Below are 15764 nucleotides of genomic sequence, written 5' to 3' on the forward strand. Positions count from 1 at the left end.
CGTCGGCAAGTTCAGTCGTCTACCGCGTGCCGAGCGGCGAGGATCGTGCGCTGCCAACCCTCCATATACCGAATTGCCCCCCTTCAGCCGGCCAGCAACTCTTCGTTCCGTTTGTCGATCGCGCGCACCACCCGGGGGATCTCTCGCAAGCCGGTCACGTGTCCCTCTCTCAGCCTATCTTTCTCGTGCTACACGCGGCACGCTCGAACGGAAGCGCAGCCGACCGTACCGCGCGCCGATTTGTCATGTAATTTGAGGCCGCCAGCAATTAACGCCGCTTCGTTGTCTTCTTTCTTTCTTTCTCTTTTTTCTTTATTTCTTTTTTTTCTTTTTCCTTTTTTTACCAGCGAGAGCAACGATTTTTCGTCGCGCTTCGCTTTGACACGATGGTAATCGCAAAGATGTGAGAGGGAGAGAGAGAAAGAGAGGGAAATATATGATAGTAAGATGGACAATGGGTGATAGAAGTTGTTTCAATGAAGATTCACGAAGTTGGACGAATTTCGGATCGTGCGATTTGGGGATGATCGAAGCGTAAGGTGGTCGTACATGTTGCTTCGGTTTATCGGCGGTCGAGGGACATGGTTCAGTGAGATGTGAGCCGAGGATGGAACTAAAGATCAGCATACTGCTTTTGGCGCTTCTACGCCTCGCCTGCACCCTCGAGAGTAAGGATGATTTATTTCACTACGCGACTCGCGGTTTGTAATAGAGAGCCACAGCTAGCTTAGCAGCGGGGCGATAAATTTTTTGGTTCGCAAGACGTTTGCGAGTTCTTGGCAAATAGAGGATTCGAGCACACAAGGGTTCGAAGTTTGCCGCTTGAAAACCTCGGATCAAACAAACGGGATCCTTCCCCCCCCCCCCATTTATGTACGGCAGTTTACTCTGACTGTTCAATTGTTCGGAGTTGCTGTTTGCCTGGTCTCGCGAACTTTTGGCGCATTTGCGTTGCTGTTTCGCCGGAACTTTGCTTATCTCTGTCGCGACACGTCTTGATCTACTCGCATCGAACAACAAAACTTTCCCGGCTGTCGATAAATTACGCAGAGACTTGTTCCTTTTTCCTTTCAACAAAAAAGAAAAAAAAAGGAAAGAATAGAAATGTTTTTCAATACAAGAAAAGAGAAAATAACGCGAGCGCGAACGATTCAGGATATTAATAAAAATTCCAGCGCATTTGCATCTGCTGTTTTAACAGGCGCGAAGATTAACACGTAACGAAAAATTGAACAGAATGCAAATGAACTGGCGCGTTGATTCTCGCGTCCGCGACACCGGAGGCAATTAATCATATCGCGGAAAGAGGATCGCCAAAATACGCTGCCAGTGAATTAAATTCGCGAATGAGTATCGCACATCTCCCATAGTAATCTCAATCTGTACAAAACGATTCTCCATTATTTTCATCAGTAAATTAACATACATAAAATCTGAAGAATTGCTGTGGTTGTCGAGTTTGTATCTACATGTACTGGAAATTATATATATATATATATATATATATACATAAAACTTTATCATTTAGCATATATTTTCAGCACTTTTTCACTTCAGTCTGACCGTAATGCAATATTCAACTTATAATTCAAGCACATTTGAAGACCGACTAGTTTTATCGCGTATTCAAAGTTAATTCTACATATTAACAATAATCTTTCTTGCTTCGAATTTTCGACAAGAAAATTTGTTTAAAATTACGAAATTCCGAGCCACCTCTTCTCTGAATTCTTCCAAAAATATTTGGTCAGCGACGTGCGCGGCAGAACGCCATGGGTTAGAGAGGAAAGAGGAGCACTCGGTTGTATCTCACATTTCGCGGTGCGCGGTGTTAACGACTCGCGCGAAAAATTTCCACCGAGTCGCCTTCGAAATGTCCTCGGACACGCGTCCAAATTTCCCCCGAGCGACAGAGATAAACTCGCGGGGCGAATTTACGCGCGGAACGTTGATATCCTACAAAGCCCCGGCTCGAGATCGTGACATGTTTCCCGGCGAGCGTGACAGCGGGGGTAATCGTCTCTCGGTTTACTGCTTCGAGTCAAACAAGAGTCGGCGATCGCCTTACTCGTGCCGGGTAATAAAGTTCCTTGGCAAGTGTAACTTAGCAAGCGTGTGTGTAGCGAGTCGCGAGCGAAACGCACCGGCACTGCACCGGGGATAAAAGAGAAAGAGACCTGGAGAAACGTTGGGCACTGCGACCAAGTGTGAAAGACTAAGAGATCCTAAAGCGAGTAGATCCCGCTGACTGATACACGACGTAAAATCCCGTACGCGTCGTTAAACCGAGCTTTGCCGTTTCCATCGCGCGACGTCTAAATTTACCGTGGCCTGCTCCAGATGGCAGAAACGTCCGATACGTTCGTAAACAGACGTCGTTCGTCTTGTTGAACGCAGCCAGCGATGATCGGCGAGGAGAAGATCTCTTGGCGAGCATGGCTCGTTTCACTCGCTGAATCAACCCCCTTTTGCGTTCTCTAACACGCGCGTGTTACTCGCTCGTGACGTCCGATCTTTATCGGCTGTTCGCGGCGTTAAACCATCAAAGAGCCGAAACACGCTGAAACTGCGCGAATGAAACTCAGAGTCGGGGATAAAGGAATTTAGGAATCGTCTCGTCAAGAGATACTTTTACAGTTTTAATCTCTCGACTATTAGTATAATTGGAACAAGAATATAGATTAGATAAGAATAGGGTAATTAGGTTAGGAAAGTAATACGAGCACTAGTTGATTCATAAATGACTTCACTTTTGACAATGAAAGTTACGCGGTCTTTACACTGGCGCTTACTCCACTCTCTTTCAACTTTCGCTTTTTTTTTTTATACCGTTTACGGCGAGCGAAGTCGAGGATGCCCATTATTTATTCATAATTCGCAGGAAGTTTCCGTGACTTTCTACGATTGAATTAATTATTCAAATTCCACTTTCGCCGCGCTGTTTCATTCCGATACGATTCGCAACCGAGTCGGTTTATTTAAAATCACCGAGACAAAGGATCTACCGATACTTCGAGTCTCGCGTAAATTTTAGGTGAATCTCACTCTTTGCTTCCAGACACGAAGGAGGAGGAAGATGACGCGGAGGAGGACGACGAAGAAAATTATCCCGTGGATGATTACGACTACGGTGACTACGACACCGCGACCATAACCAGCGATATCGATCTTATCGTCGGTGGCTCGTTGCCGATCTTCCTAGCGGAACCCGTCGACACGTTTGTGGTGAAGGGGAAACCGGCTACCCTTCATTGTCGCGCGGCACACGCTCTTCAGGTACGCAAAACAGGCCGGCTCGCTTTTCTCGTAATCATCGAGACAGATTACGCGAAAATTTCGCAGTTAATCGAGATAAATCGTTAGATTTATGAATTCGAGCTCGTACGAGCGTTTCAGAAATCGAGCCGACCAACTCTAATTTTCGTTGTTTCACAGCATACATAAGTGTCGATTAACATTCGATTCTCTGTTCTGCAACAGAGACTTGTTCAGCCGATTGATTCTTCTAGGTGAGATCGTTCCACTATTACCAAGTAGTCAAGAAAAACGTCTTCCTCGTAAAACCCACATACGCTCTTAAAAACGCGACATTAGCGGACTTTCGACAAACGTGACGAACTTCAAAGAGCTTCACCCTCCGCGCACGTGGCCCAATTCTCCCTTGGGAATTGAAAATTACGGTGGTTCATCGAGTAATAACCTCCGCAACGAGAAAGACCTTCCAAGACCTGCACTTTCACAGCTCTCTGCTCCGCGAAACAATAGAGTTGGCGAGATAGAGCGCCGAAGAGACGTAACAACGGGCCAAGTAGTCGTCGCTCCAGCACCGCGAGAGCTTTCTCCACTCGGTGGGCTCCGCGTTTCGCACGTTGTTCGCGAAACAGACCAACTAGTCCAAGCCTCGTCGTCCCGTCATTTTCCTCTTCGCCACTCGTTCCTATTAACCACTCGAGGAAAGCCCACCGTACGCGGACAACCTGCAACTTGTTCCCTGGCCCTTTTCACGCGCCGTCAGCCACCATATTCAGCAACCTTATTCCGACCCGCGCGCTCCGTTGCAGGTGTATTTTCGTTGTAACGGCGACCGAGCCGAGCGGTCGCAGCACCAGGATTTCGTGGACCCTCGCACCGGAACGAGGGTCGTGGAGGTCGAGTTGAACGTGACGAGGAACGAGGTCGAGGAGTACTTCGGTAGGGAGAGGTTCAAGTGCGAATGCGTGGCATGGTCGGGACCAGGTCAGATTCGAGGGCAGCCAGCCACGGTTGAGGTCGCCTGTAAGTAGAGGACACTCCAATCTATCGGTTCAGTTCCCCCTTCTCTTTTCCTCTTTCAACTTTCCTTCGGTCACTCAGCCTTTGATCGCCCACCCAACCCCTCGACGTTTCGTCTATGTCGCACTTTCGATGCCTGACTCTTGGAAGTTTTCCTCTTTATACAGACTATGCCTCTACGTAGGCACGCGCGTATATGGCAGACACTGAATACCTAATTCGCGAGGGTCGTAACACATAAATAGGTGAGTCAATCCTGGAAATAATAAATTTATCTCACCCCAATCCGACCGTTTCCTCGACTTTCCCCACGCTAGTTCTATTTATTCCGCTATAAATACACTGCGTGGCAGGGAGAGATAGAATACGTCTGACAGGATCAGACGCCCTCCGATCAATCTGTCCAAATAAGTTATCTTCTCTCCAGGATGAGTCTCCCAAAAAAATATCTTGCTTTAGTATGTACCGAATGAAAGTCTCGAAAATATATATTGTATTATATATATATATATAATTTATATTGTATTATATATGTATTATATATTTATATATTATATATTTATAATTTATATATATAAATATATATTGTATTATATATATATATATATATATATATATATAATTTTAACAGAATATCGCGATATAATTAAAACGAACGACTTGGTCGTCCAGTAATAGTCTCGGCGTAATTCCAGTCGAAAACAACGAGAAACAAAAATGAAAGATAGAAAGTGAAAAAGACGTAGGGATGACGAGGGTGAACAGAAGGAGGGTGGGAACGTATTAACGTGCGATTGTAGCACGGGTGAAAGAGAGGGGCAGAGAAATCGGCACCGGGAGCAACTGGCACCTGAAATCGGTCATAAAACGTAACTTCATTAACCCGATTAGTGCGGAACCGACTCTCGAAACAGGGATTTTCGAGATACCCGCCGCGAAATTCACTCCCGTAAGCTCCGCTGTCGGCGAGGGTTAGTCGATTGCGGTGCAGAGGGATGCCGCGTTCGCTTGTTTTCACCGGATACCCCGTGACGCGTAAACCGAGCCCAAAATCTAATCGATATTCTATTGCAAAGCAAACACCTGTGAATACAGAATCGTTGCGCTGCCTTTCGATCACTCCCTCCGTTTCATTCTTGTTTCCTTTTTTTCTTTTTTGGTCATAGTGGTGGAAACAACGCCGGTGTGTTGTCGCCTTGCAAATTGGTAACTCGTGAAACGCGACGATGTCAGACAGCTTTTGAGCTTTAAATTAATTTTAGTCTTGACAGTTTGACTGATGACTCGGTGTAAGGATGAGAATTTAGACGATCGTGGATGGTCTGAGTAATTTACACCAGCGGTTAAATGCTTTCATACCTCCATCTTCTATCAAAACATTTCTCAATAAAGATGCGTGCATTTCACATTTGTATCGAAATTTTCTGGTCACGTAGTCGCAAGTCGATTGAATTTAAAACAACACTTTCTTGAGCCCATCAAATCGTGTCATACTCTCAGAGCATATTGCAGTGACCAACAAAAGCGACGAACCTGTTACCTTCTCTGGCTCTTTCGCAGAGATCGTAGATTTCGCATCTGCTCTTCTCGCGGACAGATAAAATCGAAGGGACGGTCGCCCCCGGCGGAAAGTTCAAGAGTCGAAAGAGCAATTTTCGCTCAGACGCGCGCGTCGCGGTGCGCAAACACGCGCGAGACAAACAGGACGGAGGATTAAATCCGTATTTGCGAGCAAACAGGAAACGGACGTGCTTTCGAAATTGAACACGCGGCTCGCGTATCGATCGCGATGGCGTTTCGTCGCGGAACTCGGCGCGATCTCGGCGCCACGAACCACCTGAGGAAACCGAGCCACGAATTAATCCGGCGGTAATTTCGTTGCACGCCCCGGGACGACGATTTCGCCGTGAGAACGCCGCTTAATTTCATTCGTCGAGATTCCTGGGACGAAAACCGCGCGCTAGCACGCGAACGCGATTCCTAAGAAAATCACCGAGGAAATTACGCGGAGGAAATTCTGGCAACGAGATTATTCTCTTTAGGAGTTCGTCTAGGCTTCTGTACCATTGAAACAAAGACTTTCTTTAATGAGAGGGTTTAGTCTTGATTTTCACACATCCGTGAAACCAGAGGATGTGATTATTAGACAAATATAATAACGTAATAATTAGATTAGACGATCGTCCGATATATTTCCGCTTTCTTCTTTTTTTTGTTTTTTTTTTTTTTTTTTTCACGTGAAAACTAATGCGTGCAAAATTGACGTGTACTGTATTGAAGGATTATTTTTCCACTTTCAAATTTCTTTCACCGTAAAAAAATTGCCAAACGAGATGCTCGCGACACATATGTTGTTTGCGGCCACTAGGTGCAAACGTTTTAATCGAATGCACGTGCATCCGATTGATAGTTTGTGTAACTACATACTTTAACTATACTCTATTAGCGAGACTGTCACTGTCGTTGTCACTGTCACGTACAGAAACATTTTCAAACGAGCTCTAACGTCGAGTCGAACGCAGAATTCAATCTGGAATTCACTGCAGCGTACTTGATTGAATTTCACAGCTATTTTTGCTACTAAATCCTTGTGTAATTTCACTCGGTGAATCTTCCACATCCGTTGATTCGTACCACGCTACGAATTATAACCTCACCCTGCGTAACGCGACCATGGTTTTCATCTAATCGGTTCATGTTCCCCATTCACCAACGTATTAAAAGCATCTCTGATAACGGCACCGGCGGGGGGGAGTGTGTGTGGAAAGGTAGTCTAGACAGTGTAACACAGTGAAGAAGAACGTAACCAACGGATCTACGGGACTACGTTTCTTGCTCATACCGTTTCCCTTCACGAGCGATATAAAAGCAGCTATTTTTCCGCGTATCCGCGGCACACCGGATAATATGCCACCGTTGGCCAACCCGAATGGCAACCCTCGCGGATCAAGCAAAAATCTTTTTCCTGGCCGGTGTAACGGTGCTCCGCTCGAGTGCGGCGTGCATAGAGAGACGCGGCCTGGTGAAAGCGCCCTTGCATTTATACACGCGGCCTAATATCGCTGAGTGGCCTGCTCCCTCGCTGCTCCCTTCCTCTGTAGTCCTCCCCGCGCCCTTCCGCTGTCTCGTCGAGCTCTCGTGCGTCCCGTGTTCCCGAGCGAATATTAAAAAAAGCCGACCGCCGCTGCTAACGGCGCTGCGGCGCGTCCTCGCCCGCAGACCTGAAGAAACACTTCCTGTCACCGCCGTACTCGCTGTCCGTGGAGGCTGGCCGAAACGCGGAACTCCGTTGCACACCGCCGCTAGGAGTGCCGCAACCCAAGGTCTACTGGCTGAAGAATGGCTCGCCGCTCGAGACTGTCGCTAGCTCGACCCCGCCGGCCTCCTCCGTCGCGAATGGCATCCCGAACGACGTGACAGCGGCCAACAACTTCCTTCAAACCGGCGATGGACACCTGACCTTGGGGAGGGCCGAGCTCAGGCATCAGGGGAATTATTCGTGCGTGGCTGAGAACATCGCTGCCAGGCGGGTCAGTGAACCGGCCGTGCTGACGGTTTACGGTGAGATCTATTTGCACGTTCCGTGAGAATGGATGAATATTCCATCGGATTCCAATATTACGCGAACGCGAGCGAGCGTAATTAGAAACGATGATCGCGTATCGAGAGATAATTGAGCGTAACGCTTAACGTATAGCGACAGTCTCTCTCTTTCTCTCTCAGAAGAGAGGGAATAATAGAATCGGGACGGTGTCCGGACGGACAATGGGAGAATGCGTGACACGTTGCGCGAGAGACTGTAGTCCGAGTTCTTGGCAGAGAACCGACGGTAATTGTCGTTCCTGAACAAGTTTAACGAGATCTCTGTAACTTTGTTCGCCTCTGTCGAAATACTTGCCACGATCCAACGCGCTTATTGTTTGCCACGGAAATCTTCTTAATCGGAGATTCTATCTGAAATCTTGGCAACAATCTGTCAGACTTGACAGAATTGTTGCACGTTGTTTTATTTGTTTCGTTTACTTCCCAAGTCGGGCGGAGTCGTTCGTTTCTTTCATTTCGTCTTTTCAATCGGTTCAAGGATGGAATTTTAATTAAAATGCGTAAAAATGCCTGAGAGAGATCGTAGCGTCATTAAGCGCGAAAAGTCGTCGCTATTCTTACCCGAAACGCGACGTTTTTTCCCGATACGACGTTCCTCACTCATTCTGGAAACTCGTTCACAGTGAACGGCGGGTGGTCTTCCTGGTCCGGATGGTCAGACTGCAGCACCCGTTGTGGCCGTGGTGTGCAAAAGCGGACGCGAACTTGCACGAATCCCGCGCCCATGAATGGGGGTCAAGCCTGTCCAGGTCCAGCGACGCAGAGGGTCGAGTGCAATCCCTCCTGTCCCGGTAAGACCGACAGAGCCAGCCAATTACAAAACAATTACAACGATACCCTTGACATATAGCAGACAGGTACGTGCCTGTGTACGTAGCCAGCTATTCCTCTCTGTAACTCAAAACAGTCCTGTTTCCCTGTCCCATCGACGAAACGATCAAACGACGAGACGAGGCCTCGTCGTCAGACGCATACACCGAGCCACGTTTCGAGATGTAATCGTTTGGTCCCCGTTCGGACTCCGCTCACCGTACATCTGATAACCGAGATTTAATCGGGATTTTCAAGTTCACCCGTTGCTTTCAGCGGTCGACGGCAGATGGTCAAGCTGGTCCTCCTGGTCCGCATGCGGTCTCGATTGTTCCAGAGTAAGAAGGAGATCCTGCAACGACCCCCCGGCGAGCAATGGTGGTCGCCCCTGTCAAGGCAAGGACGTCATCGTCGAGTCTTGTTCCATGGATCGATGTAATGGTAAGCTCCAGCTGCGTTCTTGCCTCCTTTTTGCGTTTCTTCTTCTTTTTCTTTTTCTTCTTCTTCTCCTTTCCTCTGTTTCCATTTCTTTTTTTCATTGTCTCTTTTTATTTGATAAAGCAGCGAACAATTTATTACGAGCGAACGGCGTCGAGCGCGGTCCCATGCGTGCCGCAGAGATACCATTTAAATTAATAATGACTCGCAGAAAGCTCTCGGTCCTCCATTTGCCGAACCTTTTTCGATTAGCCGGTCGTTGCACGCAAATATTGCCATTGTCCCGGTAACAGACGTGACACTCGTTCGGAGAGATTAATTTTTCAGCGAACGAACATCGTTCGGATGGAACGCGACGATTTATTGCGATAAAGTTATCGGAATGATCGAAAGAACATTCGATGGCTGTCGGAAGTAATTATCCAAAGTGAAGTGAAAAAGCGCGTCAATCCAATCGACGATAACGCCACGTCAACTAGAATTGCCCAGCTAGCTTTACGGTTTTTCCTCAGATCGCGTCTCTTTCCTCGTACAGTAAGTCACTTTTCTTCGTGCTATCGCATGCAGCCCTGGGACAAGACGGTCCGCGAGTCTTCAAGGAAGGTAAATGCCACTGCGCGGAACAGTTCCTCCTGTAGAAAATCAGTTTGAAAGCCATCGTTTCCCGCAGCAACCAGGGCGATCGATCACAGAAACATACTGGCGCTGTGGATCACTCTCAGCTTAGCGGCGATCATTCTGGCGTTGGCTACCATCTTCTTCGTCCGACTGATGCGCCGGAAAGAACGAATGGAGGCTCTGTACGGTGTAGCGAGGTTAGATTTCCGTCGTCCGGGGGAGTTAGCGAAATCGGTGGTCTCGAAGAACGATCGTTCGGTGCTTTCGGTGGACAGACGATTGGAACAGGTGATAGACGAGTCGAACGCCTGCAGGATGCCTAGGTAAACGACTCTCGAGGAAATTAAACTGCCCGTTTATCGATGCTTGTTCCTTGTTGAAAACGTCCATCTGACGGTGCGCAGATCTTGCTCGGAGCACCATTACGACGTACCGCAGCTTTCGCTGCCTTCGACTACGAGGCCGTCGCCCAGTTCTTCCGTCGCCAGGTCCTCGTGCAGAAACTCGCAGCGTGGCAGAGGCTTATCGGATAACGAGGAGGGCCGATCATCTCGTAAGGAACGAGCGTACCATCAACTCGAACACGACGATCGAGAAACAGATAGTAACAGCGGGCCTGGTAACATCTGGTCTTTAGGTTCCACCTGCCAGGCGAATCAGGAGAGCACCAACGAGGACGACGACGAGCACGAGGACGAGGAAAGACTCGGAGACGAGGACAGGAGCCACGACGATTCCGGTGGATTCATCGTGAGGGCAATGGTCGATGAACAGGGTGCGCTTCTCGTGGTACCGGAGGTTGGAGTCTCCATGTCCGTACCAGAAGGAGCCATTTCTCGTGGAAGAAGACACGGTCTACACTTGGCCGTCCTTGGAGACGAGACTCTGAGACCTGGTCTGTCGCCTGGTCTCACTCTACTGTCAGCTGTGGTGGCTTGTGGCCCGAGCGGGATCGACCTGGTAAAGCCTGTGATCCTTCAGTTCGAACACTGTGCCGAACTGAGGACTGGAAACTGGGAACTGAGCCTCTGGTCCACGGATCTCGACTTGGATACCAAGTCGAACAAGTCGAGCAACTCGTCCACCAGCTCCAGCCTCGCTTCTGGATCCACCTGGAGGAAGATTCTGACGCTGGGTGGCGAGCCAATCAATCTTCCTGGTCAACCGTTCGCGCAGTTGGATCACAACGGGGTTTTCCTGGTCACCGAGACTCCTAGCGTTTATGCAGTCGCCGGGGAGAACTCCGTGGTCGCGCCAGGACTGGCAGTGAAGAGAATCTGTATCGTCGCGTTTTTGTCTCGCGAGAGGGATCACATCAGATGTCACTTGATGGAAGACACGAAGGCTGCCTTTAAACTCATCGTGGAGCAGGTTAATCTTGTTAATATTGTTCTTCGTTTTTACTTTAGTCGTTCCTCCCATCTTGTTCCAGGCTTTTACACTCTTCTTGAGAGATTAATCTCTATTTGAAATCTACCTTGAAAATTTCATTTGAGAACTCGTGAAATCCGTACAGGAACGCCGCTTGGGTGGCTCGCGAATCGACCACGGAACCTTAGGCTTCAGAGCGGGCGGTTCCCCGCTTCGAATCGACTTGGAGGACAGAGAGAGCGGGTTCGTCGAGCGTCAAGAGGTTCCGTATCGACGAATCTGGTCGTCGACGAGAACCAGCGTGAGAAGATCCTTCAGGATCGAGAAAACCGTCGGCGACTTGAGGCTCAGCTTCGAGCTACGGGCCTGTCAGTGCGGTTTCGAAGAGCACGCGCTCTTCCTGAGAATCGACCTGGATCTGATGAAGAGGAACACTTCCAGTGGAAAGAAGACCACCAAGTCCGAGTCGTCTATCGTTTTACGTGGGAAAAATTCGAACAGGTCGACCGAATCGGTCGTACCCAGACCATTCAGGTATCGCTCGACCTTTTCATCCTTTTCGCTTAATTTCTTTGTCGAAACGGTTAAATAATTCTGGATAATTTTGTTCGTCGAAGATTTTCCAAGACACTGAGAAAACAGTTGTGTCAGTGTCTCGATCCGCCAAGTGTGCGAGGAAACGATTGGAGAATGCTAGCGCAGAGACTTCAAGTAGATCGGTGAGATTCTGTTTCAATTGTTTGGAGAGAGAAACGGCAGAAAATAGAGGAGTAAAATCTATCGCTGACTTTACGCAGATACGTTGATTACTTCGCAACAAAGGCCAGCCCGACGGAGCACATTTTGGATCTGTGGGAGGCGAAACATCAGGAAGCTACGGCTCTCGCGGATCTTTTGAATCACTTGAGACTGATGGGACGCGTGGACGCAGCCAATGTCCTCGAAAGCCGCCTAGGTCCGTGGATCTGAGAGTCCGACAATCACTGCCCGTTAAGCGATCCATCGTTGGCCATTTTATAATGTTTTGTACATATAAGAGAATATCGAAGTCTATATTACGGATGACAAGAGGAATCGATGTAGAATCACACGTTGCATAGAGGCAACGACCGTGTTTGTACATAAAGCTCGTTTATAGCAAACGTTGATTTTTACTACGTTCCCAAAACAACATCCCTAAAAGATATCGTTAGATTACAACGTACACTCGTTTTGTCTCTGTCTTCGTTTGCGGACAAATTTTCACAAACTGACACCTTAAATTTCCTTGCTATCGAATTTCCTTTTGTCCCTCTTCAGTCGCCACATCATTCAAACGTCAAATCATTAACGACGAAGCGAACGCAAAAGCGCAGAATCCTGATTCACTCGTCTTGTGTCTACCGGGAGATCCGCGAGATCTCGATCGTGCAACAATACGATACAATAATCTCGCGCACGGAAGATCGGAAGTAGCGAACGAGGCTTCGCCGGGCCAATTTGCACCTGAATGCCGAAGGCGGCGATTCCCGGAATCGACGGTGAGGCTGGTGCCAGCAGAATGCAATCGCGAGTGCACTTAACCGGCTATTTGGCTGCCATTCGAACGCATCGTATCGCGGCGCGGGCATTTCAGCCGAGGGTTTCTCCTAGGTATCGCGTCCAAGAGCAAGGATGCGTGGGATGCTCGAAACAATGGGCATTATCCAGCTAAACATGGGAGTGAGGGTCCTGCGATTCTGGCAGGCTTCGAGGAGCTAGAGTAGGTATGCCTGGATGCCAGCCCTCATATAGGTATGCATGTATCCCTTTACCTCCACCCTACGTCCCTTCTCTTCCCTTCCCTTCTCTTCCCTTCCCCTTCAACCCTCTTGCAAGGATCGTGCACACGCAGTGTGGCGGGGGAGGACGTTTAATCACAGGCAGGCTGCTGCTGGTGGTAATTCCGGCGGACAATGGCTGTTGACCTGCGTCGTTGGATGTACTGGCGAACTAGCCTTTCACGGTAATACCGTGAATACGGATTTGTATCGCTGGTTCGACGTTGGCCAGGTGGCTGCCTTCTTTACGTCCGTGCCAAAGTATATTTATTCGAAGCGGTGATGATGGATCGTGAAAGCTGAACGGTGTCTCACGTCCCTATTGATTATCGGCTGTCGATCGCGTTGATGGAGTAGGACAAAGTGTTTCGTCTTCGTTGTGTATTTCAACGGATTTGTTAATTTTATTAGCGAACAAACGAAAGAAGTGAAATTTAAATAGTTGGTTGATCTCCTTTCTGACTTTTCGTTAATATCAAGTAGAAAGACAAGTTCTTCGTCGTTAAAATTAATTAATTTCATTCGGAAGCCGTGCGGCAATAGCAGCACACTTGAAATTGGAGATGAACTTCTATCACCCCAAAAGGAATTAGACACGCCGTGTCTCCCGCAGCGCCGTGTCGTCTAATTCGAAATTGAGCCGTGATGCGGGGCGCAGGCGTCATTAATCTCCGATATGAGCCCATCGTGGGGTATCCATCGGGTATAAAATCGAGAAGGCGGGCGAGAGGTTTCCGCGAGCGAACACGCCTCGATAACGTCGTCGGTAACGACGCGGTTATTGCCGCGGCCGGCCATCGTATATGCATAATCCACGTCAGAGTCGCATAAATTCCACATCCAGAACCGTATTAATTTCCCGGACTAATCGCGATTGGGATCTACAGGCAATTACGAGAAGGATAGGGCGAATCAGATATTGGCGGCGGCAGCGGCGGCCGCTTCGCTCGCTTCCGTTAACGCGGAAGGTCCGGTCACGCACACGCAACCCCTGAACGCAGCGGGGTGGATTCTCCCCGAACAACATCGTACGACGCGTGCAAAACAGCACGGCGCAACACCATCGAGGGTGGCCAGGCTGCCTCTGCCTCTGCCTCTGCCTCTGCCTCTGCCTGAATCGTTCCGGAGATATCGCGATCGAGCCAACCTCTCGAAAATCGATTCCGCGCCCTACGCCGCCTCCAATCCACGCGAATTCCGCGTGAATAAATTATGCAACTAATTGCCACAGTTGCGGCCCGATTATTGCTCGGTCGTGTATGAATAATGCGCAAACGTTGCACGGCTGTACAGCTGATATCGCTAGCCGTTTGCCGAAGAGCGTAGGAAGGACTATCGAAATCAGGGTGGTAATTGGTTGATTAGATAAGAGGAGTACGCATCGACGTCGTGTTTTGTGCTACTTGGGTTGTTTCGTGGCCGGTGAGTTTTCGTCGGTTAGGTTTAGGCAGGCTAGTTTAGGCCCGGATCGGGTTTGGGTTTGTGCTCGGACTGCTGGCGGTCGGAGGGTCGGTCTTGTTAAGGGAGATTCGACTCGATGAGTTTGATTTACTTAAATCGATACGCCGTACGTACGGTTAGTAGCTACGTTCATTGGATAGTCATTTGGTTCGTGTTTTTGTCCACTGCGCTTTGAATAGGAATTAACGAGAGAGTGAAATTGGAGGGCGAGCGTGGTGAAATAAACGCAATTAGCGTGTGTTGCTGCATGTGATGCGCGTGTGTGTAATGTCAGAGGCTCGGGGTCTTTCGGGGATAATTACGCTCGATCGCGAAGAAAATAAAAGAGAGTCCGCGATACTGTTGCACGTGTTTCGAGAGGGGAAAATTGCCAACTTGTTGATGAAAAGATATTTGTCCGAGAAATTTCTCTCTTTCTCTTTAACGAATATTGAAGTTTCCAGTATTTTACATTCGAGACGAATCAAATCGTACTTCAAATAAAATGCGTTAAGATAAAATAAAAGTAACGTGGAAACAACGTGGAGAGAAACGAGAATACCACGATAGAAGAGAAAAACAGCGATTGAATCGCGCGAGTTTCTCCCACGAGGAAGCACGCGCGAAGGTTACACACCGAAAATAAAACAGGGAGGAAGAGGATCGCGTCTCTAAAACGGCGTCGGAAGGAATCGGCGTATTTTTCCACCACTCCGGTCGTCCGGTCGGATTTTTGCCACCGCGCGGAAACAAAAAGCGTTGGCCGCATAGTTCCGAAACAATTCCGTCCTGGAATTCCACGACATCCGCGCCTAAAGGGCAGTAAATTCGCCGCGCATTTTGCACGCCACGCTACCAGTCCAGGCACGTACATACTCTCCGCTGGAACGCGATAATTCTTCACGGATCGACGAATTAATTGGGGAAAAGAACGAGATAATCTGTCTGTCGCGGCGAAACGAATTTATCGCATCCGTCTCAACTACCATGATGTATCATCTCTGTTTTGAATAAAGAATTAATCGCATCCAATATAAATTTTTCTCAGATGCTTCATTTCCACTGAAATTTATGGAAAATAATACCTACATGTCTTTTTAAACTCGTACGCAAATCTCATGCAATATAAATTTTTCTTAGAACTTTTTCTTTTTTTTTTTTTTTTTTGCTTTGATCTGAAATCTCATTGCCTTTATGGAAAGTAATACCTACTCGTCTATTTAAACTCGTACTAACATTTCATCGCATATAAATTGCGTCTGTTGATATTGTTGATATAAATAATTAGACTCTGCTTCTTTAAATGGATATATTTATTTTAATCTTCGTTGCACCAACAGATGAACTCTTTCTTATATACTCTCTTATAAATTAACACGTGGTCGCGGTCTCACGCACTTTCTTCCATACTAC

General features: G+C 48.0%; 1 protein-coding gene across 3 annotated transcripts; it reads left to right on the forward strand.

The window, feature by feature from the left end:
* The first annotated feature begins 342 nt into the window (after positions 1-342).
* Positions 343-12254, forward strand: LOC122536777 (netrin receptor UNC5C-like). Of its 3 annotated transcripts, XM_043669444.1 has the most exons (13): positions 343-668; positions 3059-3276; positions 4062-4275; positions 7492-7833; positions 8499-8666; positions 8962-9126; positions 9691-9726; positions 9794-10064; positions 10146-10294; positions 10379-11112; positions 11258-11646; positions 11730-11831; positions 11910-12254. In XM_043669444.1, exons 1-13 carry the CDS (start codon positions 608-610, stop codon positions 12079-12081), a joined length of 3021 nt encoding a protein of 1006 aa, XP_043525379.1. In that variant the 5' UTR covers positions 343-607; the 3' UTR covers positions 12082-12254. The 3 variants fall into 3 exon arrangements, with proteins under 3 accessions (XP_043525379.1, XP_043525380.1, XP_043525381.1); XM_043669445.1 differs by lacking the exon at positions 9691-9726; XM_043669446.1 differs by lacking the exons at positions 7492-7833; positions 8499-8666 and having other exon boundaries at positions 344-668.
* The last annotated feature ends 3510 nt before the right edge of the window (positions 12255-15764 follow it).

Source organism: Frieseomelitta varia, unplaced genomic scaffold, assembly GCF_011392965.1.
Source record: "Frieseomelitta varia isolate USP_RPSP 00005682 unplaced genomic scaffold, Fvar_1.2 scaffold_871, whole genome shotgun sequence".
In the NCBI taxonomy this organism is placed as follows: Eukaryota; Metazoa; Arthropoda; class Insecta; order Hymenoptera; family Apidae; genus Frieseomelitta; species Frieseomelitta varia.